Source organism: Anopheles marshallii, chromosome 3 (assembly GCF_943734725.1).
Source record: "Anopheles marshallii chromosome 3, idAnoMarsDA_429_01, whole genome shotgun sequence".
Taxonomy (NCBI): Eukaryota; Metazoa; Arthropoda; class Insecta; order Diptera; family Culicidae; genus Anopheles; species Anopheles marshallii.
The window spans coordinates 4,342,786-4,361,006 of NC_071327.1; the positions used below are offsets into that span (position 1 = coordinate 4,342,786).

General features: G+C 47.1%; 8 protein-coding genes across 8 annotated transcripts; 5 read left to right on the forward strand and 3 right to left on the reverse strand.

Moving 5' to 3' along the window:
• The first annotated feature begins 53 nt into the window (after positions 1-53).
• On the forward strand, positions 54-920 carry LOC128711545 (probable palmitoyltransferase ZDHHC24). Its single transcript, XM_053806426.1, has one exon. It carries the CDS (start codon positions 54-56, stop codon positions 918-920), a length of 867 nt encoding a protein of 288 aa, XP_053662401.1.
• A 327-nt stretch (positions 921-1,247) lies between these two features.
• On the reverse strand, positions 1,248-3,738 carry LOC128714715 (uncharacterized). The gene is made up of 2 exons (XM_053809595.1): positions 2,260-3,738; positions 1,248-1,766 (listed from the first exon to the last, which is right to left on the reverse strand). Exons 1-2 carry the CDS (start codon positions 3,736-3,738, stop codon positions 1,248-1,250), a joined length of 1,998 nt encoding a protein of 665 aa, XP_053665570.1.
• Positions 3,739-8,187: 4,449 nt separating this feature from the next.
• On the forward strand, positions 8,188-8,929 carry LOC128715583 (glutathione S-transferase 1-like). Its single transcript, XM_053810489.1, has 2 exons — positions 8,188-8,331; positions 8,402-8,929. Exons 1-2 carry the CDS (start codon positions 8,188-8,190, stop codon positions 8,927-8,929), a joined length of 672 nt encoding a protein of 223 aa, XP_053666464.1.
• A 129-nt stretch (positions 8,930-9,058) lies between these two features.
• Positions 9,059-9,860, reverse strand: LOC128716199 (glutathione S-transferase 1-like). Its single transcript, XM_053811119.1, has 3 exons — positions 9,717-9,860; positions 9,450-9,650; positions 9,059-9,385 (listed from the first exon to the last, which is right to left on the reverse strand). The coding sequence occupies exons 1-3, from the start codon at positions 9,858-9,860 to the stop codon at positions 9,059-9,061; spliced, it is 672 nt and encodes a 223-aa protein (XP_053667094.1).
• Positions 9,861-10,660: 800 nt separating this feature from the next.
• LOC128716202 (glutathione S-transferase 1-like) lies at positions 10,661-11,468 on the forward strand. The gene is made up of 3 exons (XM_053811122.1): positions 10,661-10,804; positions 10,866-11,066; positions 11,148-11,468. Exons 1-3 carry the CDS (start codon positions 10,661-10,663, stop codon positions 11,466-11,468), a joined length of 666 nt encoding a protein of 221 aa, XP_053667097.1.
• Positions 11,469-11,795: 327 nt separating this feature from the next.
• Positions 11,796-12,614, forward strand: LOC128716201 (glutathione S-transferase 1-like). Its single transcript, XM_053811121.1, has 3 exons — positions 11,796-11,939; positions 12,021-12,221; positions 12,294-12,614. The coding sequence occupies exons 1-3, from the start codon at positions 11,796-11,798 to the stop codon at positions 12,612-12,614; spliced, it is 666 nt and encodes a 221-aa protein (XP_053667096.1).
• A 597-nt stretch (positions 12,615-13,211) lies between these two features.
• Positions 13,212-17,785, forward strand: LOC128716251 (uncharacterized). Its single transcript, XM_053811171.1, has 5 exons — positions 13,212-13,559; positions 13,625-13,947; positions 16,960-17,131; positions 17,200-17,403; positions 17,477-17,785. Exons 1-5 carry the CDS (start codon positions 13,212-13,214, stop codon positions 17,783-17,785), a joined length of 1,356 nt encoding a protein of 451 aa, XP_053667146.1.
• On the reverse strand, positions 15,335-16,091 carry LOC128716200 (glutathione S-transferase 1-like). The gene is made up of 2 exons (XM_053811120.1): positions 15,994-16,091; positions 15,335-15,905 (listed from the first exon to the last, which is right to left on the reverse strand). Exons 1-2 carry the CDS (start codon positions 16,089-16,091, stop codon positions 15,335-15,337), a joined length of 669 nt encoding a protein of 222 aa, XP_053667095.1.
• Positions 17,786-18,221: the final 436 nt, after the last annotated feature.

Genomic DNA, 18,221 nt, shown 5'->3' on the forward strand with positions numbered 1-18,221 from the left:
CGGATATCTCATTTGTAAACCATTTTAACGCATTCTTCACACTTTCAGCCATTATGAAAATACGAAAACACTTCTTACCCCGCACACTACAGGATGCCGTGGCGACCACCTTCATGGCCGGCATCATACCGATAACGTTCTGGTTCGAGGTGTACGTAGTTATACCGGGCATTCACGGCACGGATTCGCTGTACAATTGGGTTCATTTCGTACCTGCCGTGCTCTTACTGTTCAACGTGACGGCACACATGCTTGCAACCGTCCTGTGTGACACCAGTTGCTCCACGGAGATAATCCAACTACCCGCGAACGTATCCAACGCCGCCACGTCTGGTTTGGGGTCGAAATCGTGGCATCTTTGTGCAACGTGTGAGTTTATCGCACCACCCCGTTCCTGGCATTGTGTCAGCTGTCGGACGTGTATTCTGAAGCGCGATCATCACTGCGTCTTTACCGGATGCTGCATAGGGCACAAAAATCACCGATACTTCATCCTGTTCGTGGCGTACCTGTTCATATCTACGCTGTACGCGAGTGTGCTGAACAACTACTTCATCTGGTTTATACGGGGCGAAGAGTTCCGTAACTGGACATCGTTTGTAAAGATCGTGTTCCCGCTCGCCATGCTGCTCATCGACACATCGACAAAACAGTATTATCTGGTGATATATCTCATCAATATGGTAGGTGTAATGTTCACCGGCGTGCTGCTAATCTACCACGGAAGACTTATTCTCAGCGGTGCGGTTGTGCACGAGCGAAAGGCACCCGAGTACGATATGGGTCGGACGGAGAACGTACGAATGGTGCTTGGACAACGGTGGTACATTGCGTGGCTATCGCCATTCGTGAAGAGTGAGCTACCACACAACGGAGTCAACTGGGAGTCGCTCCAAAAGCAAACGATCAAAAGTAAGTGAAGGTATCCCTAGCGACAAATCGTATGCGGCCATTTTACGTAGAACTTAAGTGAACCGTTTCGCTAAAATAATAGTTTGTTTATTTTATAAAAAAAAACAACTCCACGCGAGAGGTGTGGTAATTTGTGAAGTGCTAATGAAAGAAGCTTCTTGCAACTTTTGCCTAATATCTTCCCCAATAACCTTCACGGGTTCTGCGAATCCACTAGAGGGCCACTATGTCTCTTCTACAGCTTCGTCTGACTAGCGTTTGGTAAAAGGAAATCTTGCAAAATGTTTCGTTCCACTCGAAATGGCACCAACGGGGGGAGGGAGCATTAAGAAACATCAGAACACCAACTCCTCCGTGTTCGATATCATACTGCTGGCACGGTTCGTGCGCTGGAGCTGCAACAGTTCCCGTATCAGTGCCGCCTTTTCCCGCTCGAGCAGTGACAGCTTCTCGTTCTTTTGAGTTATCTCCTCGCAAAGCTGATGGTTCTGCTGCTTCAGATGGTTAACTATTTCGGGCGACTGTTGCTGCTGCTGTAGATGATGTGGTTGGGAAGGTACCGTCGGATAGCCGCCAGCTGAAGTTGCTGACGGTGGTGGAGGAACGGCTGGTGGAATAGCTGCGGTAGGCGGTTGTGGCTGAGATGGACGTTGTTGATGAAGGGCACGCTGCTGATAGTGAGACGGTCCCACAGCCAGCATGGTACCGGGAAGGGGGCGTAGAGCAAGGTTCATGTGCATGGGGAAACCACCCCGTTCCCAGCTTTCGGCCAGCATCATAAGATGGCGATTCACCTCGAGGACACGAGCCCGCTGTAGATCTAACCGCTCTTGCTGCGTTTCGGTCCACGTTTCCTGCAAATGAAGGAAAACAGTTAATTTTGGTAACGTTGCACAGCGAAAAGAGTGCGACATGGCGCCACCCAAACACATGCACGTTAAACGCGTTCGTAACGGATTAGTATCTTTAGCAACGCAATGAGCAAATTAACAAACCACCGGAAGGCATCTATTATTGCGTTCCGCCTTGGGGGCCCGCTCTAAACACACAATTGCCATATTTAGAGTAGTGGCTCTTTAGAGCAGTTACGGTAAATAGTCGCGCCGCGTTATTAACTTTCCTCTCGAGAGGTAAAGACAAAATCAATTAAGATCTGGGTGCAAGCAAACAAACCAAAACAAAAAAAAAAAAACTGGACCGATTTCCTTTACGAGCAACGAAACCCATGGAAAGTGGTGACGGTGTTTGCATAGGCGAAAGCTCCCGGAAAGCTAAGACGCTCCGGGGCGAACGTCACACGCAGATCGATTTACGTGCATCCGCGGGATGTGTTCCACGCACACTCACCATGTGTGATCCGGGACGTCCAAGGTATCGCATCTTTTCCTGCACCGCGGCCAGCTGTTTGTGGTACCATTCGCGTGCCTTCTCGACCGCCGTCAATCCCTGCAGCAGGATGTCCTTTTCCTGCTCGATCTGTTTCAGCCGCTTCAGCATGTTATAGTCGACGCCATTTTGGAGCGTGTGCCGTCTAGGCTCGCGGCGTCGTCCAGCTGCACCCGGGGATTTTTTCTGATAGAGACCACCGGAGCTAAGCCGTGCTCCGTCCAGCTGATTGATGGATTGCAACGAAGGTGACGATGTTGAGAGATCCGTCTGTCCATCGGCAGATCCACGGGCTAGTGGTCTGAGAGTGCCTTTGCCAGCATCGCCCTTATCTCCCGCGGCTTCACCCATCAGCAGCGACATCTGCCAGTTCTGGAGAGCGTTCCGTATTTCGGCCTTATCAATGCTGGAACTAGCACCAATCGGGTGATGATGCTGCTGCGAAAGATGCGGATGATGTTGCGCATTTCGATCTAGGTTTAAGGATACGCGGGGCGGCTTCGGAGGACCAAAAGCGCCAGGCAGTATTATTGGGGGTGGCTCCAGATCGAGATCACCGTCGGGGTTTAGGAGCTGTGGCATGCTGAGCGTTTTCTGTGCTGGCATTGCATTGTTTGGTCGCACGGTGGCCGTATTCGTCGGACCAGCAGCAGTGGTACTCCACGCCGAGGCAGGTGCCAACGAAGGTAGCTTACTGTTCCCCCCGACACCCGTGTCGAGATCGAGCAGTGGCGCGGAAGGAGGTCTTGAGAGGGATAGTTTAGCCATGGATGGTTTTAGACCGGAATCATCACGTGCAAGCGGGGAGGAAGATGTCGAATGCGACGTAACACCATGCGTGATGGATGACGCACCAAGCGGTCCCGGCGTTTGGTTGCGCAAGAGGCATATTTTCAAACCACTGCAGAAGCGCTCGAACGAGAGATGTCCATTCGGGGGTGTTACCTTGCGCAGACTGTCGATGACACCGCGCGGTAGACCTTTGGAACCGTCGTCCTGCCAGCGCTCCTCGATGTCTGCCAAGCGCACGAAACCTGTTTTCCGATCGTCCATGATGTCGAACAGTGTGCGCATGGCGGCAACGAACGCTTTCGGCAATCCGTCGCCATTCTGCTGCTGTTGCTGATGTTGGTGGTGATGGCTGTGGTGCTGCTGTGGCTGCAGGTACGGACGATTATCTTGCGCACCTGGTGGAGCTGATGTGGAGTGCACCAGCGGACTGGAACTCGCCGTTGGCAGGACAGGGGCAAGTGGCTGTCCGGGGGCCTGTTGTCCAGGGAGTGTAGAGTGCCGATGGAACGGTTGCTGCTGCTGATGCTGCCGATGATTGTGCAGATGCGTTGCCATACCGGTTGCTGACGTTGCTGTCGCCGTTGTGGATGTCCGTTGTGTGCCCAGGGATAGTATGTTCTTTCGGTTACGGTTGGACAGTGGGTCCATCGCTCACTCGCCTTTCCCAACCGGACAAACGTGCGCACAGACACAGACACGGAATTCTCGCGATCGTCACTCTTGTCCGCTTCACTCGGGTTTCCTCCCAGTGACTGGCATCGCGAAAAGACACGAACAGCCTTTACCAGATCCTTTACCGAACGCCCTGCCCTCTACAACGTCCTCTTGAAGGTTGTTTATTTTTACCAAACGCAACGAAACACCGAAATGTGTGCGTGTGTGTGTGTAATACGCCTCAGGGGGTTTTCTTTCACTTCGAATCCTTCCAGCTTACCGACCAAACAGGTATTTCGCAAGGTAACTTTCAAACCGTATTAACGACTGGTGGCGATATCACACTCACTCCCTTACGCATACGTTCACTTGTGTCGGTCAATTCTTCACACGAAAGAAGGTTCCACTTTCTTCAAACTTCCCACCGCCGCTGCGCGATCAGAACTCGCTTCATCTTTCACCACAAGTAACACGAGATCACTTCCAGACCGTCCAATTAACACCAGAAAAAAAGAAAAACGATCGATTTCAACCAGCACTATCCGTCTCTCGTTTAGCGTATGCCCGATTTGTATGCCACGAGAAACCACCAACCCGTCGACAACCGAAACAGCATCCGCCGTCGGTGAAGTCACGCGAGAGAATGCGTGTACGCGACCGGGGAGACTCGCGAACCGAGCGCGCGCGCGCACGTTAGTTTGAACTTTCCGTTGTGCTTTTTGTTGCTGTTGTGAGTGTGTCTTTCCTTCTGGCGTCTCTCCCGCACTAGCCTGGCGGCCACACTCCATCCAACACAACAGCACAAGGGGCCAAGGCAACCTTTCGAACCTGATTCCGAATCAAAAATCGCTGTGCATAGGAGTGTCCCACGTGCGAGCGAGAACAAACATCACCGGTGAACTGGTCGCCGAAGTGGGACAGATTTGGTTGTCAGTGTTGGGACGGTTTTCCCTTTTCTTGCTGTTGACTGTTCCGTCCTCCAGATACAGTTGCGGACGAAATAGAAGCGAACCAATCTAGGGCTGAAGAAGGACTGTTTAAAAAGGAAATCCGTTAAGGATACAGGTGCAGCCAGGTGGGATGAGAATGTTGTGCGGAGTTTCAGCTTGAGGTACCTTAAGGTAGAAATGTACGCCCTTGTTCTGGATGTAGCATAATTGGATTAGACACTCCATGGTGGCAATCAATAAAAAAGACGCATTCAAATAGCAAAGTGTCCCAATTGCAATCTCCCCACATAAATTGCAAGATCGCCTCTTAAACACTTGTTGGTTTATTGGGTGATTGTTTGTTTGGTTTTTTTTTGCACGGCACTGTTTTACTATTCCCTTTTCGGTTTCGCTACAAAACCCTCCCACACCTTTACCCGACCGGGTTTGGATGGTCATCCAGCGGTTCGTTCGCCACCTAACCGCGAGGCCATAAAACTGTGCGCGGACGCTACTCGGGAGCGGGTTAGCATAAAAATGCCATACACATGTGTGTTTGTGTTCGAGATTTCGCCCCCCGCCCCCATCCCCCCAACGTTCCCTCCGGCGGGGGGAGGGGTTGGCGGAAATCTGTGCTTTGTTTTCATTTTAAATCCCGCTAGCTTTGCGGGTGTTCGGGGGCGTTGGAGACAAAACGCCATAAAATATACAGTTAAACACAAAGGGGGCAACCCGATTAGTTTGTCGCCCGGCCCAATGGCGCTTGGGGTTGTTGGGTGGCACCTACTACTACTATTTCACGGTTGGGATCTTAGTAGCCGAAGCATAAAATCTATCTGATCGTCTCACTTACCAGCTCTATCAAATGCACATACACACGCGCATGCAGTTACGTAAGGATGGAAAGGGGATCGGTGGATCATCGGGTGGTCCGGTGGTGGTCACAATGGTTGGGATTGTTTTGCTCGTTTCCCCTCCCCATTTATGCTTATGCTGCGTATGGTGCGAACGAATATGAATCATGTTTACGAAAGCAAGCGTGTTTGGAACGGTTGAGCTTTCGGACGGCTCGGCGTGAGGCCGATGATGAAACGACGGTGTGAATTATGATCGGAAATTGCGATAAACGTTTGTTTGCTGTTCAGTTTTTGTGTGCAGGAACACTAGCGAAGAATGGATTGGGTAAGCGCAGAGTTTTACAAGAACGTTGGAAGTAGAATTTTACGTTGCTTTATCGTTCAACTCTTCGTCAAAAAATCAGAAGGACATACGTTGCCATTTGTGTGTCCGATTCCGATCCAAACCACGGGTGTGGAGGGGTCTTGCCTATAGCCTCCCCGCATAACAAACATAGCAGCCCGGTTTAGCGAGAGGCTTGGCTCGACTGGCGCAATGTACCAAAACTGGTTTTGCGACCATTATACCCTGTGCTCGATGGTGATGCTCCTCCAAAGCGAAGATCTCTTGCGAAGGAGCGTAGAGGCTTGGCATACGATCGAACCCAGAGAGAAGGAAAAGTGAGACAGTAAAACGCAAAACCAGAACATGGTAAGCATGGCATGGAATGAAGGTCTTGAAGGCACGTGCACTTTAAGATTTTGCATTTTTTTTTTTTCACGGAGGGAGACAATCAGCAATGACCCGAACGGTAGGCAATAGCAGAATGTCCAGACTGGAGCGGTGAAGATCGAGTGACGGAGATTACATTACATTTTCATTTTGTTGGGTTAGATTTCAATCGTTGCTTTCGTTTAATTACGGCAAAAAATAATGAGAAAAAGATCATTGATGAGACAAACCCCATTTTAATATAGTTGTAATTTTGTGGTACTAATCCTATCGTAAAGCAATGGAAAACGCCTCATGTAACGGTGGGAAACTCACCATAGCAGTTTTCCTCTGCATGACGATACATTCGCTTTGTTCTGCTCACAATAACTAAATTTAGTCCAGCACGAAACAAAGACGTCATTCAACGCGCCAAAGCCCTCGCGTTCCATGGTAATGATCAAAACGAACCGAACCTGCTATGACCACCGCCAATTCCGATCGACTACCGTGACACGGGGCTGGTGGTGACCATAACACAAAAAAAGGCCCACACATTCCAGTCCCCGTACACGTCGCCTACGCGCAAACACTGTCAGCAGACGCTTCCGGTTGTATGTGACCGCCGCACGACGTCACATGAAGCGGAACGGCGTTGACTCTTCTGCGGAGACCTTCCGCCGGCAGCAACGGCATGATCTACACCTCCGCCCACTGGTCGACTTCTCACGGTACAGAGAGGACGGCCCGGACCCTGCAACTTGCCACCCCATCCGCGGTGGAAAATGAAAGCGAATGAAATTAATCGTAAATCGCCATTGTTGATGAAAAGTGTGTCACCGACCGGCACCGAATGCATATTTCCCGAACCGGTGGTTTGGGGCGTTTTCGGTGCGATGCGGATTTGTGTGCGGAACTCGCTTGCCAGTGCCCACACGGAGGAAGTTTGCTACCGCCATATGCTAAAGGGAGTTGAAATGATTTATTCGACAGCCTGCTTGGACCATGGACGATTCGATGTACGGGGTGCCTTTTCGCCAAGGTTATTTCGACACGGTACGGAAGATACGGAAGATTGGGTGGTGGACATGTTCCGGTTGGATGCTTTGATTTCCGATTGTGGCGCTGGAAACGGATTTTTTGCCCGGGTGTACATCATTCGCTGCGATCGTGTGGGAAGTTTTGGATTGAACCATTTAGGCAAAAAGTGTTAGGAAACGGAAGGAGAATTTTTCGGTGATCATTCGATTCAATTCGAAGTAGCTCCATCACTTTATGTTCCATCTATGCTAGTAGGTTAATCTACTTAATAGCTTATCTTAAATTGTGCTATGCCTTACACTCATTCTGACTTGCGTTCTGGAACGGTTTAGAGAGCTCCTGTAAAAGTTTAGTCTCAGATATTTTTCAGCTAGGTTGTCCAATATCAATCTCATGACATGACTGGAACCATACGATTCTCGTACGTTACGATTGGTTTGGGAAAAATTTCGTGTTTTCTTTCGAACATTGTCCATAAATGTGTTAAAATACTCGAAATAACAGTTTGATTACGATAATATCTAAAGAGCGGTTATTATTCTCAACTACTTAGTACTACTTTAGTAACTACTTAGCATAAATTTGTTTGTAATTAATATAATTTTATTTTTTTTATAGAATATTATGATTAATGCTGTTCGCAAAATGCTGTGCAAAAAAATATGTCTAAATATTTAAACTTTTAAATAAAAAATTGTACAATATTTTAAAAACCAACGCTGTGGATAATCGGCTATTTAAAGGTTGGCTACATCAACACGACCACGAACCGGTTTCCAACACACACGCAGTCAGTGTACGCGTTCGGTTCGATGATCAAACGCACACGTTTACTTAGCGGGACGTAGCTTAAAATACTTTCCCCCCATTGTTGTGGACAGTCTTTGCCTAACATTCGTATTGGAAGGAGAAGCAATTTTGCGTCATGGCACCGATCGTTTTGTACAGTACGCGCCGTACACCGGCCGGCAGAGCCGTAGAACTGACGGCAAAAATGATCGGGATAGATCTGGATGTGCAGTACATCGATCTGACCAAGAAGGAACAGCTGACGCCCGAATTCCTCAAGGTAGGATCGTCTTGAATCTGGGGACGTGTATCACACCCACACCTGTCTCAATGTACCGCGTTTGTTTCAGATGAATCCGATGCACACGGTACCCACCGTCAATGATAACGGTGTCCCACTGTACGACAGTCACGCCATCATTATCTATCTTGTGTCGAAGTACGCGAAAGATGATAGCCTCTATCCGACGAAGGATTTGGTCAAACAGGCCAACATCAATGCGCTGTTGCACTTCGAATCGGGCGTCCTCTTCGCTCGTTTGCGGTGGATTCTGGAGCCGGTATTTTACTGGGGGCAGACGGAGGTAGCGCAGGAGAAGATCGACTCAGTGCTGAAGGCGTATGAGCTGCTGGAAGCAACACTTAAAACTGCCGGTACGGATTATCTGGTCGGTAGTGCTATCACACTGGCGGACATTTCCGTCAGTACTTCGCTCAGCACGCTCAACGCACTGTTCCCGGCCGATGCCACCAAATATCCGACCGTTGTGGCCTACCTGAAGCGTCTCGAGCAAACTATGCCGAACTACAAGGAGATTAACACCGATCGTGCTAATGAAGCACTGCAGCTGTACAATCAGAAACTCGGCAAAGTCTAAGGCTTGTGGCGCAATTCAGTCCTCAAAAGGTGCATTTAAAAGGCAAAGTACTGAGTGAGAAAAATAAAGCTTCCCAATCGCATTTGAAATGGTAAAACGCTTTTATTCAATTGGAGATTCCATCACGTGTCACAAAAACTGTGAGGCGTTTGCTTCCTTCTTCCCGAGCACAAACTCCGCCAGCTCGAGCGCTCCATTGCCGTTCGCTTCCGCGTAATATGGTAGTTCCTGCATGCGCTTTATCCAGGCTACGATCTTTGGGAATTTGGTCTCGTCCAGGGGTACCACACCGACCAGAGAAGCGACGCTAGAGATGCAGCTAAAGTCGGCTATCGTTAAACTATCGCCAACCATGAACTCATTGACGAGCGAGTCCTCCAACAAGCGGTACGCCTTCCGGATGTGCTCAACACGGTCGGAGTGGAAGTACGATTTGCCCGAATAAATGACCGGTTCCTGCGGAAGTACACGAACATTTTACAATCCATTTGCCAGGATTTGCTGGAGAGTAATTACGGACAAACAAAAAACTTAGCCGAGAAAAGATGACTCCCGCTTCCAGGTGTAGTGCCGTGTGGACCCGTGCCCTCCGTACCAGATCGTTCGGGTAGAGACTATCATCACTACCGTACTTACATACGAGATAAATCATGATGGCGTGACTGGCGGTGATAACGATTCCTCCATCGTCCAGCACCGGTATCGTTTGCTGCGGGTTGACCTAGACAACTTGCAGAGTGTAAGCTTGGACATCACCCATCCGCTGAGGATCTGCCGAGAACAATACCTTCAGAAACTCCTCCATCAGCTTGTCACCTCGCATGAGTGTCATCTCCTTCTCGATCAACTCGATGCCAAGGGCACGGGCGGTCAGTTTCACTGCACGACATGGTGGACTCTTTTTGTTCGTGTACAACACCAGCTTGTCCATCGTTCCCCGTACGATGTGTGTGAAAGAGGATGAGATTCAACACTAACTAACTATAAGGTTGCCCATATCGTGGCATATCGTAGTGCTGCCAACGATCCTCGCTAGCTGGATATTATCTTTTCACGAACGGTGCAAGATAAGCTGATAGGGTTGTTGCTTTGGGAACGATAAGGTATAGGGAAATCCTATCTTTTGCAGAAACATGATTTGCTTGCACAGTTCATCTGCTTTAAGTATTAAAGATACTAAGTGTATCAACTTATCCTAAAGCTGGTATGTTTTGTTGATCACTGAAACCTCATTATTGTTAAGTATCATTGTTAATGGGTTGTAAAAATAGACCCTGACATAAGTTGTCCTGATTTATCTTTGTCATTAAGTGCCGATTAGGAACATTATAAGCAAATGATGCAACTCCAGCTAAAGGTTGGAAATTTAGCCCGGAAGAAAAAAAAGTCGTATCGCAAACACAGAAGTACCAACAGCTAAACGTGATGCTCGTTATTTACAATGATTTGTGTACATACGGTTCACTAGGCAAGAGCGAGGCAGTGGAGGGCATGATGACATAGCTTGATGGACCGCGCGAGTGGCCAGATAGCGATTTTCCTTATCATGGTATACTTGCTTAGCATACCAGGAAAGACCTTATGTGTACTTGCGATGATTTTAAACGTTAATCATTTTTTGTGCAGGTGTGCGTTTTGAATAATTCCCTGTTGGGACAAATGGTCTTTCAGTTGGTTGTTGACATTGGAGCATACGAGTTGGTCAAGTCGGAAATAAACCAGGAAAGAACGATGCCTAAACCTGTACTATACACCGTCCATCTTAGTCCACCGTGCCGGGCAGTGGAACTAACCGCAAAAGCGTTGGGCCTGGAGCTGGAACGCAAGATGGTGAACCTGCTGGCTGGGGACAACTTGAAGCCGGAATTCTTGAAGGTACCTCTACTGAGCAACGTGGACGTTAACGATATTAAGCCATATTCGTCTCGCTTAACAGCTCAACCCAAAGCACACGATTCCGGTGCTGGATGATAATGGGACAATCATCAGCGAAAGTCATGCCATCATGATTTATCTGGTGCAAAAGTTTGGCAAGGCTGATGCGCTCTATCCGTCCGACATTGTTCAGCAAGCTCGGGTCCATGAGGCACTCCATTTCGAGTCGGGAGTGTTATTTGCTCGGCTTCGCTTCATTACGGTACGTGTCACAGGTCGTCTCAGATGTCAAGTTCCAAAAAAAGGTGTTTTCAATCGAGAATATTATTCCTCTTTCGACCAGGAACTCGTCATTTTCGCACGGAAATCAGAAATTCCCGACGATCGTATCGAGTACGTGAGGAAGGCGTACCGACTTCTGGAAGATTCTTTGCGCGATGACTTTGTAGCTGGGTCCCAAATGACTATTGCGGATTTTAGCTGCATTTCGACGGTTGCCTCTACGGTGGGTTTCATTCCATTAGACAGCACGGAATTCCCGCGCACAACTGCCTGGATGGAACGTATGAAGCAACTTCCGTACTACGAGGAAGCAAATGGTACCGGCGCGACCGAGTTGGGACAATTCATAGTGAACCAGTTGGCAGAGAACGCCAAAGCCTGAAGTGTGATAAGCGACGAGCGAACTAGTCAGTGGAAAAATAGATGTTTGTTTTCGTTTTGGCCAATAACTTAATGCTGTTTGCCTCCCCAAGAAAACCGGATTTTGATGTTCGTTTTTATTCCAACACCATCGCTTACCGCTCACCGCCAAAAAGATCACAATAAATAAATACAGACGCACACTCGCAAAGTACGCTTTATCTCGCTTGATACCACAAACACAGTCATGCGCGTCCGAAAATGATTGCTTCAACATTCGATGCTCTAAACTTAAACCCATCAGTTCGGGTGTGTCGCTTCTTCGCAACGGTCCTGTGTCTGTCCCATAATGCCCAAGCTAGTTCTGTACACGCTGCACTTAAGCCCACCGTGCCGGGCCGTGGAACTGACAGCCAAAGCGTTGGGATTGGAACTGGAGCAGAAGACCATCAACCTTCTCGCCGGTGATCATTTGAAGTCGGAGTTCTTGAAGGTTAGTCTCTCAAGGTCTCTGCTACTGCAGCTCGAGCAGCGTTTGTGCAGGTTGGCACATTATTACATGCAATCGTTTTAGCTAAACCCCCAACATACGATCCCGGTGCTGGATGACGATGGTACGATCATTACCGAGAGCCATGCGATCATGATCTATCTGGTGACGAAGTACGGCAAGGATGACACCCTGTACCCAAAGGATCCGGTGCAGCAGGCTCGCGTGAATGCAGCCCTTCACTTTGAATCTGGTGTACTGTTCGCACGAATGCGCTTCATTTTTGTAAGTACTTTTTTCGCCCTTAGCAACCTCACTAGAGCATGTGTGTTAATGCCTTCCTTTCGTCACACGCAGGAACGTATTCTTTTCTACGGGCAATCAGATATACCCGAGGATCGCGTCGAGTACGTGCGGAAATCGTACCGCTTGCTGGAGGACACACTGGTGGATGATTTTGTTGCTGGGCCGAAAATGACGATTGCCGACTTTAGCTGCGTTTCAACGGTTGCCAGCATTATGGGTGTTGTTCCGCTGGAACAATCGGAACATCCACGGATTTATGGGTGGATCGATCGTTTGAAGCAGCTGCCATACTACGAGGAAGCGAATGGTGGCGGTGGAACGGAGCTGGGCAAGTTTGTACTTGCCAAAAGGGAGGAAAATGCTAGAGCTTAAGAAAGATGTTTGATTAATTTGTCAAAAATCAAGAGATTATTTTCTTTTAATAAAAAAATGCTATGTCATGATTCGGAAGTAATATGAAAAGAAATGTATCTTATCATGTACTGATAATTACCCAACGAAACAAAAAGCCAGAGGCTAAAAAGGAAATTAAAAGTGACACAATAATAGGAAAAAGAAACAGACGCGAGAAGATAATAAAATCGTTAAAATAGACATTCACAAATAAAAACGAACATAAAAATATCATTCGCAATCGAAAAAAGAAAAAGACTACAGTAATTATCAAACGCAAAGAAAAGTAAAAAAAAAAAACAGCCAGTAAAATCATCATTCGCCTGCCGGCTTTTTTTTTCGATCCTTCAATTTGTTTCGCCCACCCCATAACGAACGTTTATTATCTAATCAAGCGGTTTTGCAAATGTTTACCAAACTGAGCTCGCACTCGTGTGTGTGTGTGTTGCCACCCCATCGCCGCTACACGGCGCAGAATCGCATGTATGCAATGGTATAGAATTCGTGAATCGAATGTTCATTCCATTGCCGGCATTGGTACGGAACGGACAGTAATACTGCGTGCCTGGTGAAACGATGCCCTCGACCATTAAACTGTACACGGCTAAGTTAAGCCCACCGGGACGATCGGTGGAGCTGACAGCAAAGGCACTCGGGCTGGAGTTGGAGATCGTCCCGATTAATCTGCAGGCGGGTGACCATCTGAAGGAGGACTTTGTGAAGCTGAACCCCCAGCACACGATTCCGCTGATCGACGACAACGGTACGACCGTATGGGATAGCCACGCGATCATCGTCTATCTGGTGACAAAGTACGGCAAAGATGATAGTCTGTATCCGACGGACGTGGTGACTCGCTCCAAGGTCAATGCAGCGTTGCACTTCGACTCGGGCGTACTGTTCGCCAGAGCGAGATTCTGTTTGGTAAAAACGTTCTCATCTTATGCCGCATTATACTCCTTGTTTCACACTCTATTCTATATTCGTAGGAACCTGTACTGTACTACGGAGCTACTGAGATACCTCAGGAGAAGATTGACAACCTGTACCGTGCGTACCAGCTGCTGAACGACACTCTCATCGATGATTATATTGTGGGCAATCGGATGACACTGGCCGATCTAAGCTGTATTGCTAGCATTTCTTCGATGCATGCCATCTTTCCGATCGATGAAGCCAAATACCCGAAACTGACCGCTTGGGTAGCGCGTCTTGCAAAGTTGCCATACTACGAGGTTACCAACCAGGAAGGTGCCGAGGAACTAGCTCAGCAGTATCGCGCAAAGTTGGAGGAAAACCGTGCGAAAGCTCAGTAACATGGAGTCAGTTGGGGGTCAGCGCGGTGAAATCTCGGAAATCTTCTTAAGCACAGCTTAATTAATTGAATAAAGCCTTTTAAAAATGACTTGCACATTTTTGCGCGTACAATCTATTGTTATCGTAATGTTTGTCTGTGAAATGGGAAGCTTATTATCTCACCAATACGTTGAAAATAGCGAAAATGGTTTAATTTTTAAATCACGTCACGGACGATCAGTGCCAGGAAGGAAATGTGATTAGAATTCATCAGACCACTTTCAGCTCGACACGCGCGCATTTGAGAATGCCACTTATTATGCTCTATACGGAAAGTCAGGCCACTGGGCCGTGCCGTAGGAAACCACGACAAAGACTCTCGCTTCGTGTACCATTCGATCTGTTGGTGGGCGTTGAATCACCTGAAGGAGGACTTCCGAAATCCAAACTTCCAACACACGGTTCCGTCCCACTGGAATCTATCTGGTGACTATGATGTTGATGATGCCGATGATGTTATTATGGACAATCGGATGACACTGGCTGATCTAAGCTGTATTACTAATGTTACTACGACGCTTATTCGAAGCTCTTGAGAAATTTCCACATTACAAGACTACGAACCGGGAAGGTACTGAAAATCAGTAGCTCGGCTGCATTTCGCGAAATTGGAGGAACATTATTCTGATTTAAACTCACGTAGTGATAATCTTAGTGAGTTTGTCTCTCTCTTTATGTTGAATAAAGCGTCCTCAAAGTGACAAGCATGTTTTTGTTTGTACAATCTTCGGTAGTGGAAGCCGACTATCTCACCAATACTTTGCCGCAGTATGAGCAGCTTAACCAGGAAGGGGCTGTCGAGTTTGCCGAAATCTGTGAATCTTTGAGACTTAAAAATGCGATCAAAGCTAACTAAAGAAGGTGCCGCATCCAATGCACGATCAATTTATGGTCTTGAAATTCGGAATAGTTTCTCACAGTGCGTAAGCGTAACACACACACATGCATACAAACAAGCAGACAAGGGGTTTGTTTACGATCTTGTTGGTTCCACGCCTGGTTCCGTTTTCAATGTCACCAACACACGCGCGTAACTGCGAACACGATGTTTATTGTTAGCATAATGTGGATATCAAGTCAGATTAATTGCATGATACTGTAAACTCAGATAAACAAAATAGCCCAACCGGGACACAATATGTACAACCTTATACTGAACCGCGGTGTGTATGCTTATCGCTGGTTGCCACAAATACATTAACATGCTGACGAGAGTAGTTTAATTAATCCGAGCTACACTGCAGAATGAAGTCGGTTGGGTTTAGTTCTGTGTTTGATTCCCTCCTCAACGGTAGGTAAAACGTGAAACCGGGAGCAACTGACACGATCCCATCACAACGACCTTACTTCGCACTGTTTTTTGCACCAAGCATCTGCATCAGCTCACCCGCAGCTTTCAGTCCACGACCCATCACCTCCTCGTAGTACGGCAACTTGGCCAATCGCTCGATCCAAGCAAAGGTTTTTGGAAAATCAGTCGGTGCTGGCTTTAGCATTAGATGCAACGTGGTCACACTGGTGACGCAGCTCAAATCGGCGATCGTCAAATGATCACCGGCAACGTAATCCGCCTGAAGCAGACTCTCAAACCGCCGCAAACCCTCCATCGCTCGCTGCAAGTTTTCCTCCGGTATTTCACTCTTTCCCAGCACGACCAGATTATCCGTACAGAAACGCAACCGGGCGAAGAGTATCGAGCTTTCGAAGAAGAGGGCAGCGTTGATACGGGCCTGCTGCTCATACTCGTCCGTGTACAGGTTCGAACCAGCGCCATACCGGCGCGCCAGATAAATCAAGATCGCGTGACTATCAAACAGCGAAAACCCATTATCATCCAGCGTTGGGATCGTTTGTACCGGATTCAGTTTCTTGAACTCATCGTTCATATGTTGCCCTTTGAAGACGTTCATTTCTCTAAAACGAAAACGGCGGTTTTAGGTGTAAAATCTGGTCTAAATCGGTCGTTTACTCACGCCATGTTACGAAATAGCAAGTAACGTACCTAATCTCAACGTCAAGGTTCAATACCTTGATGGTGAGCTCGGCTGCACGGCCGGCCGGACTGATGGTGTGCGTGTATAGAACCTGTTTGTTAGACATCTCGTACGGAACTGACGGTCTACGAAACGTCGCATGGCCGCGTAGTGTAGACCCATTTTGGACTTTGAGTTGCGCATCGCGCTTTAATTTTTTTAATATAGAGAAGTTTTTTTTATTGCCTTCGCGTAGATACGTATTGTTGGAAAACACTTTGTCTAGGGTCGATTGATGTAATCTTAATCGAAAGATTATGCTCCCTGGTGGTGCAACTCGATAAGAGTCACATCTACTACTGACAATCATCCTTCGTTGATATGAAGACATAAAGTGACTTAATATTTGTCGAAATAATTTTTTAAATTGGATATTTCAATAACAATCAGTACTAGATAAGTTAACATATATTAAATATCTTTGATAAAACAGTGGCGCCAAGCGCGTTCAAATGTCCTCATGAAAGCCACCATGAAAGATAGGGTTAGTGAAGTTAGGAAAATGATAGATATAATAATTTAAAGGTTCGATCAAATTTCTTACATACCTTGGATTAGACAAATCAGGATACTTTCGACACCTCATGGTAGATGACGTTGCTTCCTTGCGACCTTTCGCTATAACACGAATATTACATTTATGCTGTGGAAATCATTAAAGAGTTGTAACATTTTTTACAATTTTATAATGCCAGTTCTACTTACTGAGCAACCGTCGATATTGTTAACACCCTCAATTCTTAAAAGGCCGTTTTACTGGTGTTACTTGTTTGCGGATTGCTTACGTTTCATTGGGAAGCAATGAGTCGTGCGATAATGCATGTGGCTCAGGTTTCAATCCAGATCTGCCCTTAACCACAAAAAAATCGTTTCACTTGTTCTTTTCAGTTCACTCTGTTCGAATCTCAACTCCATTAAACCAATCAGTATTGAAGTTGCACATTCCGCAAGATGGCTACACCAAGCATGGTACTGTATTACGATGAAGTTAGCCCACCGGTACGAGGCGTTCTACTGACGATCGCTGCACTGGGTGTGAAGGACCGAATCAAGTTCAAGTACATCAATCTCTTCAATGGTGGCCATCTCAGTGCTGACTTCTTAAAGGTATCCCCCGTTTGTGTTATTTTTTCGCGTAACAGTTAAGATCTAAATCCAACTTTGTTTCTTCACAGGTAAATCCGCTGCATACGATTCCAGTGCTGCGTCACGGTGACTTGACGCTCATCGACAGTCATGCCATATTGATGTATCTTTGCGATACATTCGCAACACCCGGGGATACATTAGCCATACCGGATACTTTAACGCGAGCGAAAGTCTACAACATGTTGTGCTTCAACAATGGTCACCTATTTCAACGTGACGCAGAGGTTATGGTAAGTGTTGAAGGCGTACTCCGACACATATTTGTAAACAATTTAAACACGTATTATTGAACGCTTATTGCAGCGGAAAATTTTTAGTGGCGCTATTACCGATCCAACGAACCATCTCAAACCAATCAAGGAGACGATAGATGCGTTGGAACATTTCCTTCACCAATCTCGCTATGTCGCACTCAACCATCTTTCGGTGGCGGATTTCGCCATAGTAGCCACACTTAGTACACTGAACCTCTTGGTACCTATCGAAGCTGATCGATGGCCGCGCGTGCATGAGTGGTTCAAGGAGATGCAAACGCTGCCCTACTACAATGACCAGAATCGTGTTGGGTTGGAAAAGTTGCGTGAAAAATTGAGCACAAAAATTAAGATCTAAAAAGGGAGTTTCTCGATTAGTAGAGTTAATGCGTTCGAGAGCTATGGTATCATACGTTTGCATGTTTTCCTGTTCCCTTTATTGTGCATGCCTCGAGTGTTCTGATGTGCTGAGATATAGATTCCCTTAAATCTAGCTGACATGTTTTGTTTGAATCCCGCTTTCCTGGGAATCAACAGAGCGGGCCACAGCTTTGGGAAACTAAGTTTACAGAGTATCATTCGCTGGAGCATGCGTAACGTATGTCGGCTGCTACTGGTTCTTCTTAATAGTACATGGTTTTCCTCTTGAGTAATATATTCATCTCAACAATAACCCGACAAAGTGTGACAATCATTCAACACATCTATTAAACTGCATTCATTTAAACTTGTTTCTTTACCGTCAATCTAGCAATCGAGTAGATCTAACGTGCTACGGGTGTTTAGCTAACTTT

Coding starts and splice junctions, on each gene's coding strand:
- LOC128711545 (XM_053806426.1), top strand. CDS start 54: ATGAAAATACGAAAACACTTCTTACCCCGCACACTACAGGATGCCGTG.
- LOC128714715 (XM_053809595.1), bottom strand. CDS start 3,738: ATGGACCCACTGTCCAACCGTAACCGAAAGAACATACTATCCCTGGGC. Junction 1,767..2,259: donor GACGTCCCGGATCACACATG/GTGAGTGTGCGT, acceptor CTTCATTTGCAG/GAAACGTGGACCGAAACGCA.
- LOC128715583 (XM_053810489.1), top strand. CDS start 8,188: ATGGCACCGATCGTTTTGTACAGTACGCGCCGTACACCGGCCGGCAGA. Junction 8,332..8,401: donor TGACGCCCGAATTCCTCAAG/GTAGGATCGTCT, acceptor CGTTTGTTTCAG/ATGAATCCGATGCACACGGT.
- LOC128716199 (XM_053811119.1), bottom strand. CDS start 9,860: ATGGACAAGCTGGTGTTGTACACGAACAAAAAGAGTCCACCATGTCGT. Junction 9,651..9,716: donor TGATGGAGGAGTTTCTGAAG/GTATTGTTCTCG, acceptor CAAGTTGTCTAG/GTCAACCCGCAGCAAACGAT. Junction 9,386..9,449: donor CTCGGCTAAGTTTTTTGTTT/GTCCGTAATTAC, acceptor GTACTTCCGCAG/GAACCGGTCATTTATTCGGG.
- LOC128716202 (XM_053811122.1), top strand. CDS start 10,661: ATGCCTAAACCTGTACTATACACCGTCCATCTTAGTCCACCGTGCCGG. Junction 10,805..10,865: donor TGAAGCCGGAATTCTTGAAG/GTACCTCTACTG, acceptor CTCGCTTAACAG/CTCAACCCAAAGCACACGAT. Junction 11,067..11,147: donor CTCGGCTTCGCTTCATTACG/GTACGTGTCACA, acceptor TCTTTCGACCAG/GAACTCGTCATTTTCGCACG.
- LOC128716201 (XM_053811121.1), top strand. CDS start 11,796: ATGCCCAAGCTAGTTCTGTACACGCTGCACTTAAGCCCACCGTGCCGG. Junction 11,940..12,020: donor TGAAGTCGGAGTTCTTGAAG/GTTAGTCTCTCA, acceptor CAATCGTTTTAG/CTAAACCCCCAACATACGAT. Junction 12,222..12,293: donor CACGAATGCGCTTCATTTTT/GTAAGTACTTTT, acceptor CGTCACACGCAG/GAACGTATTCTTTTCTACGG.
- LOC128716251 (XM_053811171.1), top strand. CDS start 13,212: ATGCCCTCGACCATTAAACTGTACACGGCTAAGTTAAGCCCACCGGGA. Junction 13,560..13,624: donor CCAGAGCGAGATTCTGTTTG/GTAAAAACGTTC, acceptor CTATATTCGTAG/GAACCTGTACTGTACTACGG. Junction 17,404..17,476: donor AACGTGACGCAGAGGTTATG/GTAAGTGTTGAA, acceptor CGCTTATTGCAG/CGGAAAATTTTTAGTGGCGC.
- LOC128716200 (XM_053811120.1), bottom strand. CDS start 16,091: ATGTCTAACAAACAGGTTCTATACACGCACACCATCAGTCCGGCCGGC. Junction 15,906..15,993: donor AACCTTGACGTTGAGATTAG/GTACGTTACTTG, acceptor TTTTCGTTTTAG/AGAAATGAACGTCTTCAAAG.